At 47.7% G+C, this 13,791-nt stretch overlaps 1 protein-coding gene across 1 annotated transcript in view; it reads left to right on the forward strand.

Annotated features, from left to right (window-relative positions):
* LOC144539344 (plexin-A1-like) overlaps positions 1–13,791 on the forward strand; it is a 55,619-nt gene that overhangs the window by 26,833 nt on the left and 14,995 nt on the right. The window contains exon 2 of the mRNA XM_078283605.1: positions 7,197–8,647. Coding sequence (XP_078139731.1) covers positions 7,466–8,647 — 1,182 coding nt within the window. The 5' untranslated portion in view covers positions 7,197–7,465. The remainder of the gene's footprint in view (positions 1–7,196; positions 8,648–13,791) is intronic.

Consider the following 13,791-nt stretch of genomic DNA (forward strand, 5'->3'; position numbering starts at 1 on the left):
GGCACACACCTGTCATGTAGCTTAGCCACCCTGCACACACACACACACACACACACACACACACACACACATACATTCTGTAGGCCTATTTGTTTGATGAGGTGATGAATTCCACATATAGGGGTTTGTCCAGAGCGCATTCCCGCTGCATTCCCATTCAGAGCCGACTTAGTGTAAGATTGTCACGGGTCAGATTCAGAGAGCTTGCAGGAGGTGGTGAGATTGCGAGGGTGATGTGTGTGTGTGTGCGGGGAGCGGGCTTGTCTCATGCGGTTATGTCCTCCTGCCTCATCTTACACACACACACACACACACACACGGCTGACCGCCCCCTTCTCCCTGTGTCCCATATTCTAGGAATGCAGGCAGAGCAGCCAGGGACAACTGTGTAGTCCCGTCTCAGAACACACACACACACACACACACACACACACACACACACACATGCATAGGCACATAGTTAATGTATCAGTGTGCGTCTGAAGCCATGTCTGTCGGCGTATAATCCTGTTTACCTCTGAAAACACAAGTGCGTCTGTGTGTGTGTGTGTGCCATCACAGGGAATGGGGAGAGGAAGAATCTGTGTGATGTAGCGCCCACAGTCTGTCTACTGTCTCGGAGTGGCAGCTGTCACACACACACACACACACACGCAGGAACATACACACACGTCTCTTATCCTCACAGCACATTGGGTGTCAGGGAAGCAGTTGTCCTTGCACTTATTGCTGCTGCAGCCCTTGAATGTGTGAGTAGTCAGTTTCTACCCTTGTCCTTGTACAAGCCACTGATTCAAGCCAGGGAAACAAATAGAGAAGGACTCGGAAATGGGTGACATTGACTAATCAATTAATCATCAATGCGTGTGTCAGATTAATACGGATTAGGGAACAGGCTAACAAAAATGGTGGCTATTGTGTAAGAATCTTCTAGCTGTCTTTTTTTTTTTTTTTTAAATGTTTTTCATGATTTTTTACGTTTTATAATAATGTGTTTTATGACCCCAGGGCTCGTGATACCCACTCAAAAGCCATTTTACAATCTTCAAAATCCATTATCCCATGAAACGGAGTTGAGCAGCTTGTAAAGCGGCCGCTATAAACAACTTATTCTTGGCCAACTTACTTGGGGAAATGACTATCAAATAAGCTCAGGACGCTAGCCTGTATTTCTAATCTGTGGCGTTTCCTCAACTCCTTCACATCAAGGGCAGCCGCCAGACAAGTCTAGATCAGGTTTTATCACTCTAGCCGAGTTGATGGCTTAGGAGTCAGCCCTGCAAGGTGCTTTAAAGACGGGGGGCTCAATTTGTTCTAGTGTCTGACTGCATCTCACTCACACACACACACACACACACACACACTGCACCTTTCTACCCTGGCACAAGGCATTTGTTTTGGCAGGCCGTCTGCCACGAAGAGAGAGAGAAAGGGCACCAGCGCTTGTCCTCCACTAAACTGATTTACATTGGCATTAAAACAGAGCTCATAAGGGCTTTTTATACGGCTCAAGACGTGCCAGTCAGCTCGTTCCCCTAGCCAAGGCAGAAAGGAAATGATACAATATACCACAATATACAATACTGCTTTATTGTCCGACCTCTCGAAAATTGGTCTTACCTCCTCTGAAGTTTTTCTTGGCTCGCTGCACGTCTTGAATAGGATATATGTACAGTTTTTTTTGGCACCTTCAGTGTGCTAGCTCGCATTTTGGATATTTTTGGCTCTTTAGCACCAAATGCATTTTTAGCGCAATTTTCTTGGTGATGCTTTTTTGAAAGCAATTAAATGAAAATGAATGTCAGAGCTTAGCTTGCTTTCATGACTTTGTCTGGTTATATCGACCAAAACTCACTCAGAAAACACTGTAACTATCCACATTCAATAATTCATATGTATTCTCTCACTTTTCAACCATTATTGAACCAGGCAGGTCCTTCATTAACAAAATGATGTCGACAATGGCAGACAGACAACATTTTTAGAAAATATTCCAGTAATTTATTGTAATAATTTTGACATTCTCTGATAATCCTCAACAGATGTGTCATTGCTGTGTTGTAGTGTGTGAGATGTTGTGCTAAGAGGCCTATATATAGCATTAGTGTGGTTCAGGACGGGGGGGCCTGTCCCCCTCCTAGCCATCTGACCTCCCTTAGATAGCCTAGCCTGCTTCTGACTGGGGCATATGTTAGACTGGCAGGCTAACCAGGCTGCAAATTACCAATCTGCGTAACGCCTACCTGCGGAAGCGTGCGTGCGTGTGTGTGTGTGTGTGTGACGAGGCCCTGAGTTTGTGTCTGTTGAGCAGCCTACTTCATCTACCCTGTAATAACTGTGTGCGTTTATATCTGTCTGCTAGTATGTTTTCTGTGTTTGCGTGTAGCCTATCCAGGGATTGCCATCCATCCTTCCATCAGTCCATCCGTCAGTGTGTCGGGGGATGGTAATCCATTCTTCTCATATGCAGATAGTGGTGGTGATGGTAGAGATTAGGCAGACCCTGGGAGGGGATTAAGGCTTTGGGGCTTGGCTCCCCTTCTATCTTACCACCTCTCTGCCCATCCAACGCCCCCACACCCCAACAGCCCCCACCCCACCCCACCCCCGCCTCGCCTGCTTTTGCTGTTCAACCAAACCCCCCCACCCCCCTCCTCCCCGGGGGCAAATCTCCAATCTCTTGAGTGTGTTGGCTGCTGAGCGGAGAGGTGGAGGGGAGATTAAGATGGAGACCCATTTAGTTTTGTACATGTGTGTTTGATTTACATGCCCGTAACGTATGGGATAAATCCTTGTGTTGTGTGTTTTTGTGTGTGTGTGTGTGTGTGTGTGTGTGTGTGTGTGTGTGTGTATATCCAGACACAAACGTAGCGTGGGTGAGAGGATATGCGATGGGCGGGGGTGGAAGTGTGCAAAGCGAGTGTCTCTTAAACCATGAAGTATTCAGTCACCTCCTTGAATATGTTGTTTGGGTTACAATAATGGACTTGTGCATGTATGAGAATGTGTGTGTCTTGAGAATTTGCATTCATGAGAGCCCTTCTTTGCGTGCACACACACACACATACACACACACACTTTTCCCACTCTGCCTGATGTCTTTCCTTTCTCTCCCCCCTTCCTCCCGCACGCTCCCTCCTCTCTCTCGGCCCCAGATGTGACCCACATGTTGTGATGCAGTGCAGAGGGGAGAGAATTTGTCTGAGCGCCACTCTTCTTCTTTCTCCCCTTCCCTTCCCTTTCCTCTCATCTCCTCTCTCTTCACCTCCTCCTCCTCTTCCTCTCCTCCAGCGCGAGTGCTGTAATTGATATGCCACCGGCAATAAATCAGCACAGCTCCGGGACCGAGCAGCGACCATTATCTGAACGGACAGGTTTAGCTGCTTTGGAGAAGAGGGTGAGAGAGAGGGAGAGAGGGGCAGAGAGAGAGAGGGAGAGGGAGGGAGAGAGCGAGAGAGAGAGTAAGGGAGAAAGAGAGTGAGAGTGTTTGTGTTGGTCTCTCCATGTGTGACACTCTTTGCCTTCCTCTCTCTCTCTCTGAGGTGTGTATATTCTCTGCTGCTCTACTTGGGGGTCTCTTGTGGATCACCCCCACTGTACACACACACACACACACACACACACACACACACATATCCCCTACTTACCACTGGGCCAGCCTTTTGAGTTTCCTCATTCCGTACTCACAGACATACAACCACCCCCATTTCTTTGTAGGACTCCTAACCCTGCCACTGTTAAACCAAATAAACAAAGTGAAACAAAGCCGAGGAAGGACTTCCCGCTCTCCCTTCCTCCCTCCCCTTCCAAACCTTCATCCCTGTGTTATGTCTACCTCCTTCCCAATCCCTCGTTCCCATTCCCAGCCCCATAGGGACGCCGTACGGGCCTCCGTCAATTGATAGGGTGTCCCGATATCAAATCCAATCAACTCGGCCCCTCGCACCCCGTCCTTTCTAAAGCTTTTCCCCGATGCGATAGCGGCCTCTGCTCCCCCGATGCGGCGGCTGCCCATTCCTAAAGCCGCAGACACGCTGCAGCCCAAAATGATTGACATGTTTTTCCTTGATGGTGCCAGATATGGCCCACAACCTTGTTCCAGCGCTTTTCCCACCATTTCACTTCAGGTCGGGAGGAAATTGAAATTGAAGAGGGTTTGGACGGATAAGGAGGTAGAAGGAAAATGGGGAAATTTGAAAAAAAAAAAAGAGTGGCGAGGAGGTGGAAGAGGAAAATCTGTAAGAAGCTGAGTGATTGACAATATCCTCATCTGTCAGTCATGTCAGCCATGACTGGGGTTGGGGAGGGGGGAAGGGGGAAGGGGCAGGGAATTATTGCTGTGAGTCTTTTTTCCCTCCTGTCCCCTCTCCCGCTTCAATCAGGCTTCAAGTTTATATTGTGGAATTGGATCCCTCCACATTGTCTTCTCAGTAACGTGCGTTCATCAAAGCGTGTGTCGTGATGCCGTCGTCTTATTACCAGGGCAGATAACAAGCAGCCGGAGACCCCCAGATGCAATTTGTTGTGCGATTCACGCTCTGTTACATCAAGCTGTGCCTGGCCCAAATGAAGAGGAATTACTGTAGGGATGACTTTTTTTTATTTTTTTTATTCAGGTCCTCTCGTTCTTTATCGCTCTCTCTCATTTTCTCACTCGCTCATTCGCTCTCATTGTCTCTCTCCCTCACTTGGAAATGACAAAGGAAAATGAGGCAGCCGGCCTCCCCGTGCGCCGCCACGCTTTAAATTGACATCTGCTCTCGTAGCGCAGCGCGACTGTACCGTTGAGCAAGAAATTAGTTTTTTTATAGGCTGGCTCGTCACTTTATTGCGCCTGCTTATGTCGAAGAGGCCGCGATCCGCGTCGAGTCGTTTTATTCTCATAGACAGGCGAGTGCGGGTATATCTGATAACTGCAGCTCGGGCCCTGCTGTCTGCAGTTACTGTGCCTAGGTGCCTCAGCCCCACAGGGCCCCCCTGCTGTTTGATTTAAATGCAGGTAGAGCCGTGATTAAAATGCCGGGGAAGTGCTGCCTCTTGTTTGGCTCCCACTGCTCCTCACGCTCCCCTCTGGTCTGCTCTCTTCTCTGTCTTTCTGTCCGTGCAATCTCTCCTCCCCACCCTCTGTCTCCTACTTACTCTCTCTTTTCTCTCGCTCTACCTCTCCTTCCCTTCCTCCCTCACCTCTCCCTCTGTCCCTCCCTCTCTCCTATACATTTGTCTTGTCCCCAGCCTTTTATTTGTGGAAATTGGACAACACCGCCTCTCCCTGAACCTGGCTGGCCTTGCCTCAGCTGAGCTGTGGTTTGCTATTCCATGAGCACCGCCACTACTGTTTCTCTTTTTTTCTCTCTCTTACTTTCTGTTTGCAGCAGCAGCGACTAAAATTGATGTGCATTTCAATGACTCCACTTATAGTGTCTCATTCTTTCGATTCTAGAGGAAGTGATTGTTGTCCCTTTGTGTGTATGTGTGTGCACACACACTCACACACACACCTTAAGAATGGCTGCATGAAACATAAAAGACACACACAGATATTGACACACACACACAGACACACACACACTCTTGTCCCTCTGAGCTTGGTAAACTGACCACACTCCCTGGCCTGTATGCTTGGTGATTGATTGACAGATAGGCCTGCCCCTCAATCACTCACCAGAGGAGGAGGAGGGAACCAAGATAAGGAGAAAAAGAAAAGAAAACCCCACATTCTCCCTCCTCTCTCTCCTCCCTTTGATTTTCTCTATCTCATGTTTTTGCCCCCCATCCCCCTCTTCCTACCCTCCCAGTCTTTCTGTAGTGTCTCTCATCTTCCCCCGATTCGGCGTGGTCATAAAACACCCTTTGCGCAGACACTTTGATAGTCAAGGTGAAATTGAAGTGTGGGGCCCTGGGAGAGTTGCGGCCCGTTTTGCATAATCAGCATTTACAGGAGAACTAATGTCCTGGTATCGCAGGAACATGATTGGCCTGTCAAGTAGCGGCAGTGAGGCACGCGCCCGGCAAACCCCCTTCCCCGTCGCCATTGTGTTGTCATTGGAGGACACCCAAAGGAGCAAATATTCAGCCCTTCCACTCCTCCTTCTCCTCCTCCTACAAACCTTCCACCCCATTCATTACCTCTATTCTGCCCTTCAATCACTCCCCTCTGTTTTCTGCGTCCCGGGTTGTCAAGGGATACCGACTCTGGGGAATAGTGTGTGCTGTGTGAAATGTTTATAATGTAAAAAGCTGATGGACGAGAGTGGACGTGACTTATGTGTGTGTGCCGAGCGTCTCCTCTTCATTTCCCATAATTAGCCGGTGTGAGAGGGTGACGACGGCAAGGAGGAAGGAATACCACTCTCTCTAACTTGTTTCTAACTGTTCCCATACAGGGAATAGACAGGAAGGTACAGACAATTTTCATTGTTGTCTGGAGGGACAGGGGCAACTTTGATTGAAGTGGGATCATAACAACTGCAACATAATGTCCAGGGAATTGGACATTATAGGCAGCATACACCTCAATCAGTAGTTTTCCTTTCTCTCTCTGCTTGAGTTGTTTTTGTATGTCCTGATATAGAACAGCGGCTGCTGGATTGTTGTGATCGTAGCTCCCTGAGGGAAAGCAGACTATGTGCTGGCCATTGGAGAGCTGCCGAGCTGCCACGAGGGCCACTGAGAGCCTGATGCCTGGACACTATTGGCAGAACAACAGGCGTAATTAGAATAAGGGGATACTGGGTAGTTTGTTGATACTGTTCTAACCATGACGGGAAAGCCTTTGAGTAGACCTGGCTATAAATTGCTTGCTGTCAATATAACAGTGCCCACTGGCACTTTTTCAAACACAGGCCTGTTCCAAAGCCCCCATGGTAGCGTTGGAAGTTATGAAATATTAAAGAGTTCAATGTTGTGGGTCTATAACTCATTGCAGCACGACTCGCATTATGTGTACAGAACCTTTAATAATCGGCCCATGCCTCCCCTGCTATCTTCCCTCATAATTAAATGCTGACACGCATTTGCCCTTCAGACTTGACTTAATATCATTTATTTATCACAGGGGCAAATGTCAGCTTGCCTTTTTTTCTAATTTTAGCTGTGCATTTCATGAGCCTTTTAGGCCTCTCTGCCTGCCTGATGCATAATCAATAGGAAATGTTCCTTGGACACTCATAATGTGTTTTTTTTTGTTTGCCTTGCAGGGCTCCCACCCCCATGCCTCTGCGGATGATGCTCTTGATGAAGGCTTACAACGCTGAGAAAAGGACAGCCAATCAATAGGAGCTTGGTTTTCCCTCCCTTCTTCCTTCTCTCCCTCCATCCAATTGTCCTTCTTCATTCCTAGGGAATAGAGCAGAAAGGAAAGAAAAGCCTGACTCGGGACTTGGTACCAGAGCTTGTACTCCTCCTCCTCCACCTCCTCTTCCTCCTCCCCCATCCCCTGCAGCCTTGCCTCTAGCCAGCCCCAGATATGTGTCCCCTAGCTCGGTCAGTGGCCTCCCCTAGCCTGGGGAACCTGCTCCTCCTCTTGGGTCTGCTGCTTCTCACAAGCCCCTTCCTCTCTGAAGGCCAACCCCAGCCCTTCAAACGATTCGCCCCTACTGAGTCGGGGCTCACGCATCTGGCCATCCACAACAAAACTGGAGAAGTCTACGTGGGAGCTGTCAACTGGATCTTCAAGCTGTCCAGCAACCTGACCAAGCTGCGTAGCCACATGACCGGCCCAGTTGTGGACAATGAGAAGTGCTACCCCCCGCCCAGCGTCCAGTCCTGCCCTCACGACCTGGCCCAGACCCCCAATGTGAACAAGCTTCTTCTTATAGACTACGCCCAGAACCGCCTCATTGCCTGCGGCAGCACCTCGCAGGGCATCTGCCAGTTCCTCCGTCTGGACGACCTCTTTAAGCTGGGTGAGCCCCACCATCGCAAGGAGCACTACCTGTCCAGCGTGGCCGAGTCGGGAACCATGTCCGGGGTCATCATCAGCTCTTCCCACGGTCCTGCCAGCAAGCTGTTCATCGGGACCCCCATTGACGGCAAGTCTGAGTACTTCCCCACCCTCTCCAGCCGCAAGTTGATGGAGAATGAAGAAAATGCAGACATGTTCAGCTTCGTCTATCAGGATGAGTTTGTCTCCTCTCAGCTCAAGATCCCCTCGGACACCTTGTCCAAGTTTCCTGCGTTCGACATCTACTATGTGTACAGCTTCAGCAGTGAGCAGTTTGTCTATTATCTAACCATGCAGCTGGATACCCAGCTCACCTCCCCCGATGCCAGCGGAGAGCAGTTCTTCACCTCCAAAATCGTCCGCCTGTGCGTGGACGACCCCAAGTTCTACTCCTACGTTGAGTTCCCCATCGGCTGCACTAAAGATGGGGTAGAGTACCGCCTGGTCCAGGATGCTTACCTGGCCCGGCCGGGCCGGCAGCTGGCAAACTCTCTGGGGATCTCTGAGAATGAAGACATCCTCTTCACAGTCTTCTCTCAGGGTCAGAAGAATCGGGCCAAACCACCCAAAGAGTCTGCGCTGTGCCTGTTCACCCTGAGGAAGATCAAGGAGAAGATCAAAGAGAGGATCCAGTCCTGTTACAAGGGAGATGGGAAGCTCTCCTTACCCTGGCTGCTCAACAAGGAGCTCGCCTGCATCAACTCGGTAAGCTAAAACCTCTCCATTGGCTTTTCTGATTTCTGTTGAGTAGATACACTTTAGAACCTTTTCAGTCAGAATCTCTCTGATTTAATTGACTTATTACCCAAGCACACATTATTTTTCCAACACTCAAGTCTGACTTTGATGCAGATTGCATTAGTATTGAAAGGACCCAGTAATCCATTTGGCTCTGTAGGAAGCAGTCTGAAAAGATATTATGACACCATAGCTTTGGCAAAACATGAGTAATGCTCATTTTCACATGCTGGATGCTGCCTCTTGTCAAGAAAGTTACTGAAGACTTTCAAGCTGGCAAACATGAATAACCACATATTGAAACATATTGAAAACTCGTCTTGATGTCAGAGGAATTTGTGTCACTGTGGCCCTTGGTCCTCCATCTTCAACCAACCCTCTTTCTCTACACTAACACAGGCCTGCTAATTGAATCCTGGCCCCCCTCCCATGCCACATTCATTCCCAACGACTATTGCTGCAGATTGGCAGTGATACTCAATAGGAAGTGTGAAAAACTCTGCTTCCTTTCTCCTGCTCTTTCCTTTTTTCTCTTTTCTTTACCCATTTTCTCTCTCCCCAGAACCTCTTGGTGCTTTGATTTAGTCAGACAGGGGACATCATTAGCCCAGTCCCCTGGATTTGTGAAGTGTCACTCAAGAGTAGCGCACACACACACACAGTGGTAATTCATTGAGTATGGTTCGGTGCGCTGCTATGTGCAGTGTGAGATCCTAGGGGATAGCATGAGCTGGGCTTGATTTTTACTAACTGATCCATGGTGCATGGCCCTGCATGCCTTACAGAGGACACACACACACACACACACACACACACACAGACACACACAAGCTCACACTGCCAACCTTAATGCACTGCACAACAGCAGTCTAGTTTTCTCTGAGGTTAACGCATACCTGCTCACATCCTGCGTTCATTTTGTCCTGTCTTTCATTCCTCATTCCCTGCTATTCTTGCTTCTCTTCACCTTCTCTCTCTCTCTCCTCTTCAGTCCATAGCTGCCCAACTCCTCTTTTATGTTTTCTCCATCGTTTCTTCTGCTTCTTTCTCTCTCTTTCTTAAGTGTCTCTTACTTGTAGTTTTCCATCGGCCATCTGTCTCAGCCTCCCCATCTTCCATCCCATACACGCTTTAAACTCACCCATCCATCCCTTCCATCTCGCTCTCTCTCAAGATGGCTTCATTAAAAGACCTATTTAAAGCTTTTTCTTTAAATGTCAGTGCAAGCAATTTTACTGGCAGGTGTCTTCTCACTCACACACACACACACGCACACACACACACACACACACACACACACCATTCACCTTGTGTTGTGTTTAATGGAGTGGATTGCTTGGAAAGAACAGCAGTCTTGCTCTTTATGGGTCTTCATTAGCCTGAGTGCACAGGTGTGCGTGTGTGTGTGTGTGTGTGTTTGCATGTGGAGTATGGAGGAATTGAGTGGAGCAGAAGAGATGTGAATGACCCAGCTGAGTTGCTCGTCTTTCACCTCCTTTTCTTCCTCCCTCTCACTTTCAGCTGTAGTTTATTTCCTGTTCACTTTCCTCCTTCATTCCTCTTTTTACCCCTCTCTTATTTCCCCCCTCTCTTATGTCTTTTCTCTCTCACTCAGGCCCCTCATTGTATTCTCTTTTGGAGGTCAGTTATTACAGTTGTTATGCAGTAAGAGCATCTGACTGTTAGGAAAACAGTGGCTTTGGTTTATATCATTCATCCATTTACTACACCTAGAATTGATGAAACTGAACATCTCTCCATCCATCCATCCATCCATCCATCCATCCATCCATCCATCCTTTATTCATATTTTTTTCCATCCTTAGATCCTTCCTTTCCTGTCTCCTTCCCATTCTGTACAAACTTAGATGTGTAAAATGTAGATCATCATTGGTTCATAGACTGCAAGCCTGTCAACCCCATTGCCATGGTTACATCAATCATTCTGGCTTTTACATTCCCATCAGGAGAATAATACTAATGGACTTTTGATAAGGATTCCATCCAATAATAATCTTATCTAACTCATCACCATACACACAGGCTCTTAAGAACTGTTGTTGCTGTAACTCCCATATAAGCTGTCATCAACGATGATGTAATAGCCCCAGAGATAAGCTGATTGGCTGACCCCATGACACCAGCATGACCCCAGGGGTCAGCTTCAGGTTAATGATGTCTGCCATGTTGCCCTTAAGCACTGACCTCATGTCAGCGCTGCTCCACTGACCTTAACCCCAGTGAATGGTCAGAGAGACCTCAAATCTGACCTCAGATGAGTGCCTCATATCGCTGTTCACAGCGTGGGAACTGGTGCTGTGCTTATGCTGTGTTTATTTGTACAGTATTTAAAATCAAGCGAAGTGATGGAAGCAGACAAAAAAATGAGACGAGACAGAACTGAATCAGATAGCAGAATCTAAATGATAAAAGAACACATGTGAGACATAAAGACACATATCTTTACATTGACTGTGGCCTAGATTCACATTGTATTTGCCCAAACAAAATGTTTCACCTCCTAGCTAAACGGTGATGTATTCATCATAATCTACAAGGACAGTATTACTTGGGGATAATGTCTTGTGGATATGTGCTGCTAATACAAACTGAAGGAAATCAGATGACAGTGTTGAACTCTTAGTATATCTGTCTGGGCCGAGTTTTAATTGTTACAAAACAGTTCAATAAACAATGGCATAGATGATGTTGATAGCCAAAATTAGATTAGAATTAAAATGCACATAACTCCTTCACATACCCACAAGAGGTGGTTCCATAGAATTTAGTATTTTTTTTCTCTCCAGTCATCTCATCATTCAATATTTTTAAAATGTAAGGGATCTAGTCTGAAAAATGTAATTATTTTGTACACCAAGGACTTACTTAAGTGTACTATTAACTTAATTCATACAGGGAAAGTTGCCTGAGCATGCATGCTCTTTTTCTGCAACACCCTGCCTTACATTCATACAGTGATACACATTCACACCTGGGAGCTGCCTAGCACAACGACAGTCTTCTGCTGTTGGCTACTGAGCAGCTCCACTAGAGCAGATGGATGTTAAGTCAAGTGTAATTCCACAGAAGTTACTGGGACTCATTTCCCAATCCCCACCCCACATTTTCCCAGCTGGTCCAGGTATTCAAACCCGCTTCTCTAACCTACCTAACCTACTACCTTATGAAGCCCTACCACAACTAGGTTTGTCTGAGCACTGTGGGAAAGGCTCTCTGACATGGGGGGTGGTGGAGGGGGGGGGGATAAGTTTAGTTTGACCCTGCTATAGAGCAATGAAGAGGGCAGGGCGGCGGGGGGGGGGGGCTGGACAGCTGCTAGCCACGCAGCCTGTAACATGACGGATGGCGTGGCACACTGTCAGCTCCCTGTGTGTGTGTGTGTGTGTGTGTGTGTGTGTGTAGTTCATATTTGTGCTAGGTCATAATTTCTAGCCTGGGGACATCATTACAGTGATTTGTTTATGGGCACAGTGCTGATGATGCTGGGTGTTTTCTGTAAATAGAAATGTTTTGGCATATTACAAGCAACTCTAGGGTAAAGATGTGTTTTTGGAAAGCATGTGCGTGTGTAGAAACTTGGGGACAAACCAGACACACACACACACACACCATTCATTACCTCAACCCAGGGTAACCTGTGCATATATTTGTTCGCTGCGTGTGTGTGTGTCTCTGTTTTGTCCCTGAGCTTTATTAGTGAACCCCTGACCTTCTCCCCGGTCTGAGAGTGGATCAATACAAACCATTTCCAGAGAGAGAGAGAGAGAGAGAGAGAGAGAGAGAGAGAGAGAGAGAGAGAGAGAGAGAGAGAGAGAGAGAGAGAGAGAGAGAGAGAGAGAGAGAGAGAGAGAGAGAGAGAGAGAGAGAGAGAGAGAGAGAGAGAGAGAGAGAGAGAGAGAGAGAGAGAGAGAGAGAGAGAGAGAGAGAGAGAGAGAGAGAGAGATGCAGGATGTGCAAGAAAATGAAGGAGAGAGATCCAGAGAGAGAGGGAGAGTTTGACACCAAAGAAATGAAGGAGAGGGAGAGAGAGAGAATTTCAAGGACGGCGTTGAGTGGACGAGTGAGACAGAGTGAGTGTGAAAATAAAGGAGCGAGCCAACTCAGCCAAGGAGGCGGGATGGGACGAAGCAAGGGATCGAGAAAGAAGGCACCGAAATAGAGGGAAAAGCGAGGGTGTTTTAGGGAGCAAGAGGCGGAAGGAAGGAAGGAGGGCAAGAGAGGAGTGACGACGATGAGAAAGGGAGAAATGGAGCGAGGGACGAGCTAGTGAATGGGCGGGAGAGAGAGAATAATAACCAAGGAGAGAGCAAGCCCTTTACAGCCGGCGAGCGCTCAGAGGAGAGGCAGTGATTCACGGACGCAGAGTGAGTGGAGGAGGAGAGGAGAGGAGGGCGAGAGAAAGAGTGATAGCCCCAGAAATCTTTTCGCCGCCACTGCCAAGAACAGCAGCAGGAGAAAGGGCGGATGAGGGAAAGAAGGGAAGAGAGATAGGGGGAGGAGAGGAGAGGGTGATTGAGCGCCGGCTCCTGCACAAATAATATCGGTGTCCGTCACCTGGCCACCACACTGTCCTCTTCAGCGGCAGGCCTCTCCGTCATGTCAATACTGTGTGTGTGTGTGTGTGTGTGTGTGTGTGAGAGAGAGAGAGACCATATTATAGTGGCTCATGGCTCATCTGAGTGTTATCCTTGACCCCATGCATGTGTGTGTCTGGAAATGAATGCTGTAATAACTAGTACGCTGGAAGCACTACACAACACTTGTGTACACGTGTGTGTGTGTGTGTGTGTGTGTGCCATACAAAGTTTGCCACTGGTCATGGAATTTCTGGAATATCACTGAATTTAGAGACATGTATTCCAGTTAGTCAAAGTCAGGGAATTGGATAAATTCTCTGGGAAAGTCGGGGAATGTAAGGGAATTTTACAAATGGGTCACTTTGCAGGAATTTACCAGAATGTATTTTCCAGCTTGTTTCACACATTCATCACATTAAACGGCGGTTTCCAGCCATTTTTCTCAGCAGCAAGCACAACATTAACAAATTAGGAAATCAATAAAATTTTTAGGTCATTGAAGTGCTCTGATGT

This window comes from Centroberyx gerrardi, chromosome 5 (assembly GCF_048128805.1).
Source record: "Centroberyx gerrardi isolate f3 chromosome 5, fCenGer3.hap1.cur.20231027, whole genome shotgun sequence".
Lineage (NCBI taxonomy): Eukaryota > Metazoa > Chordata > Actinopteri > Beryciformes > Berycidae > Centroberyx > Centroberyx gerrardi.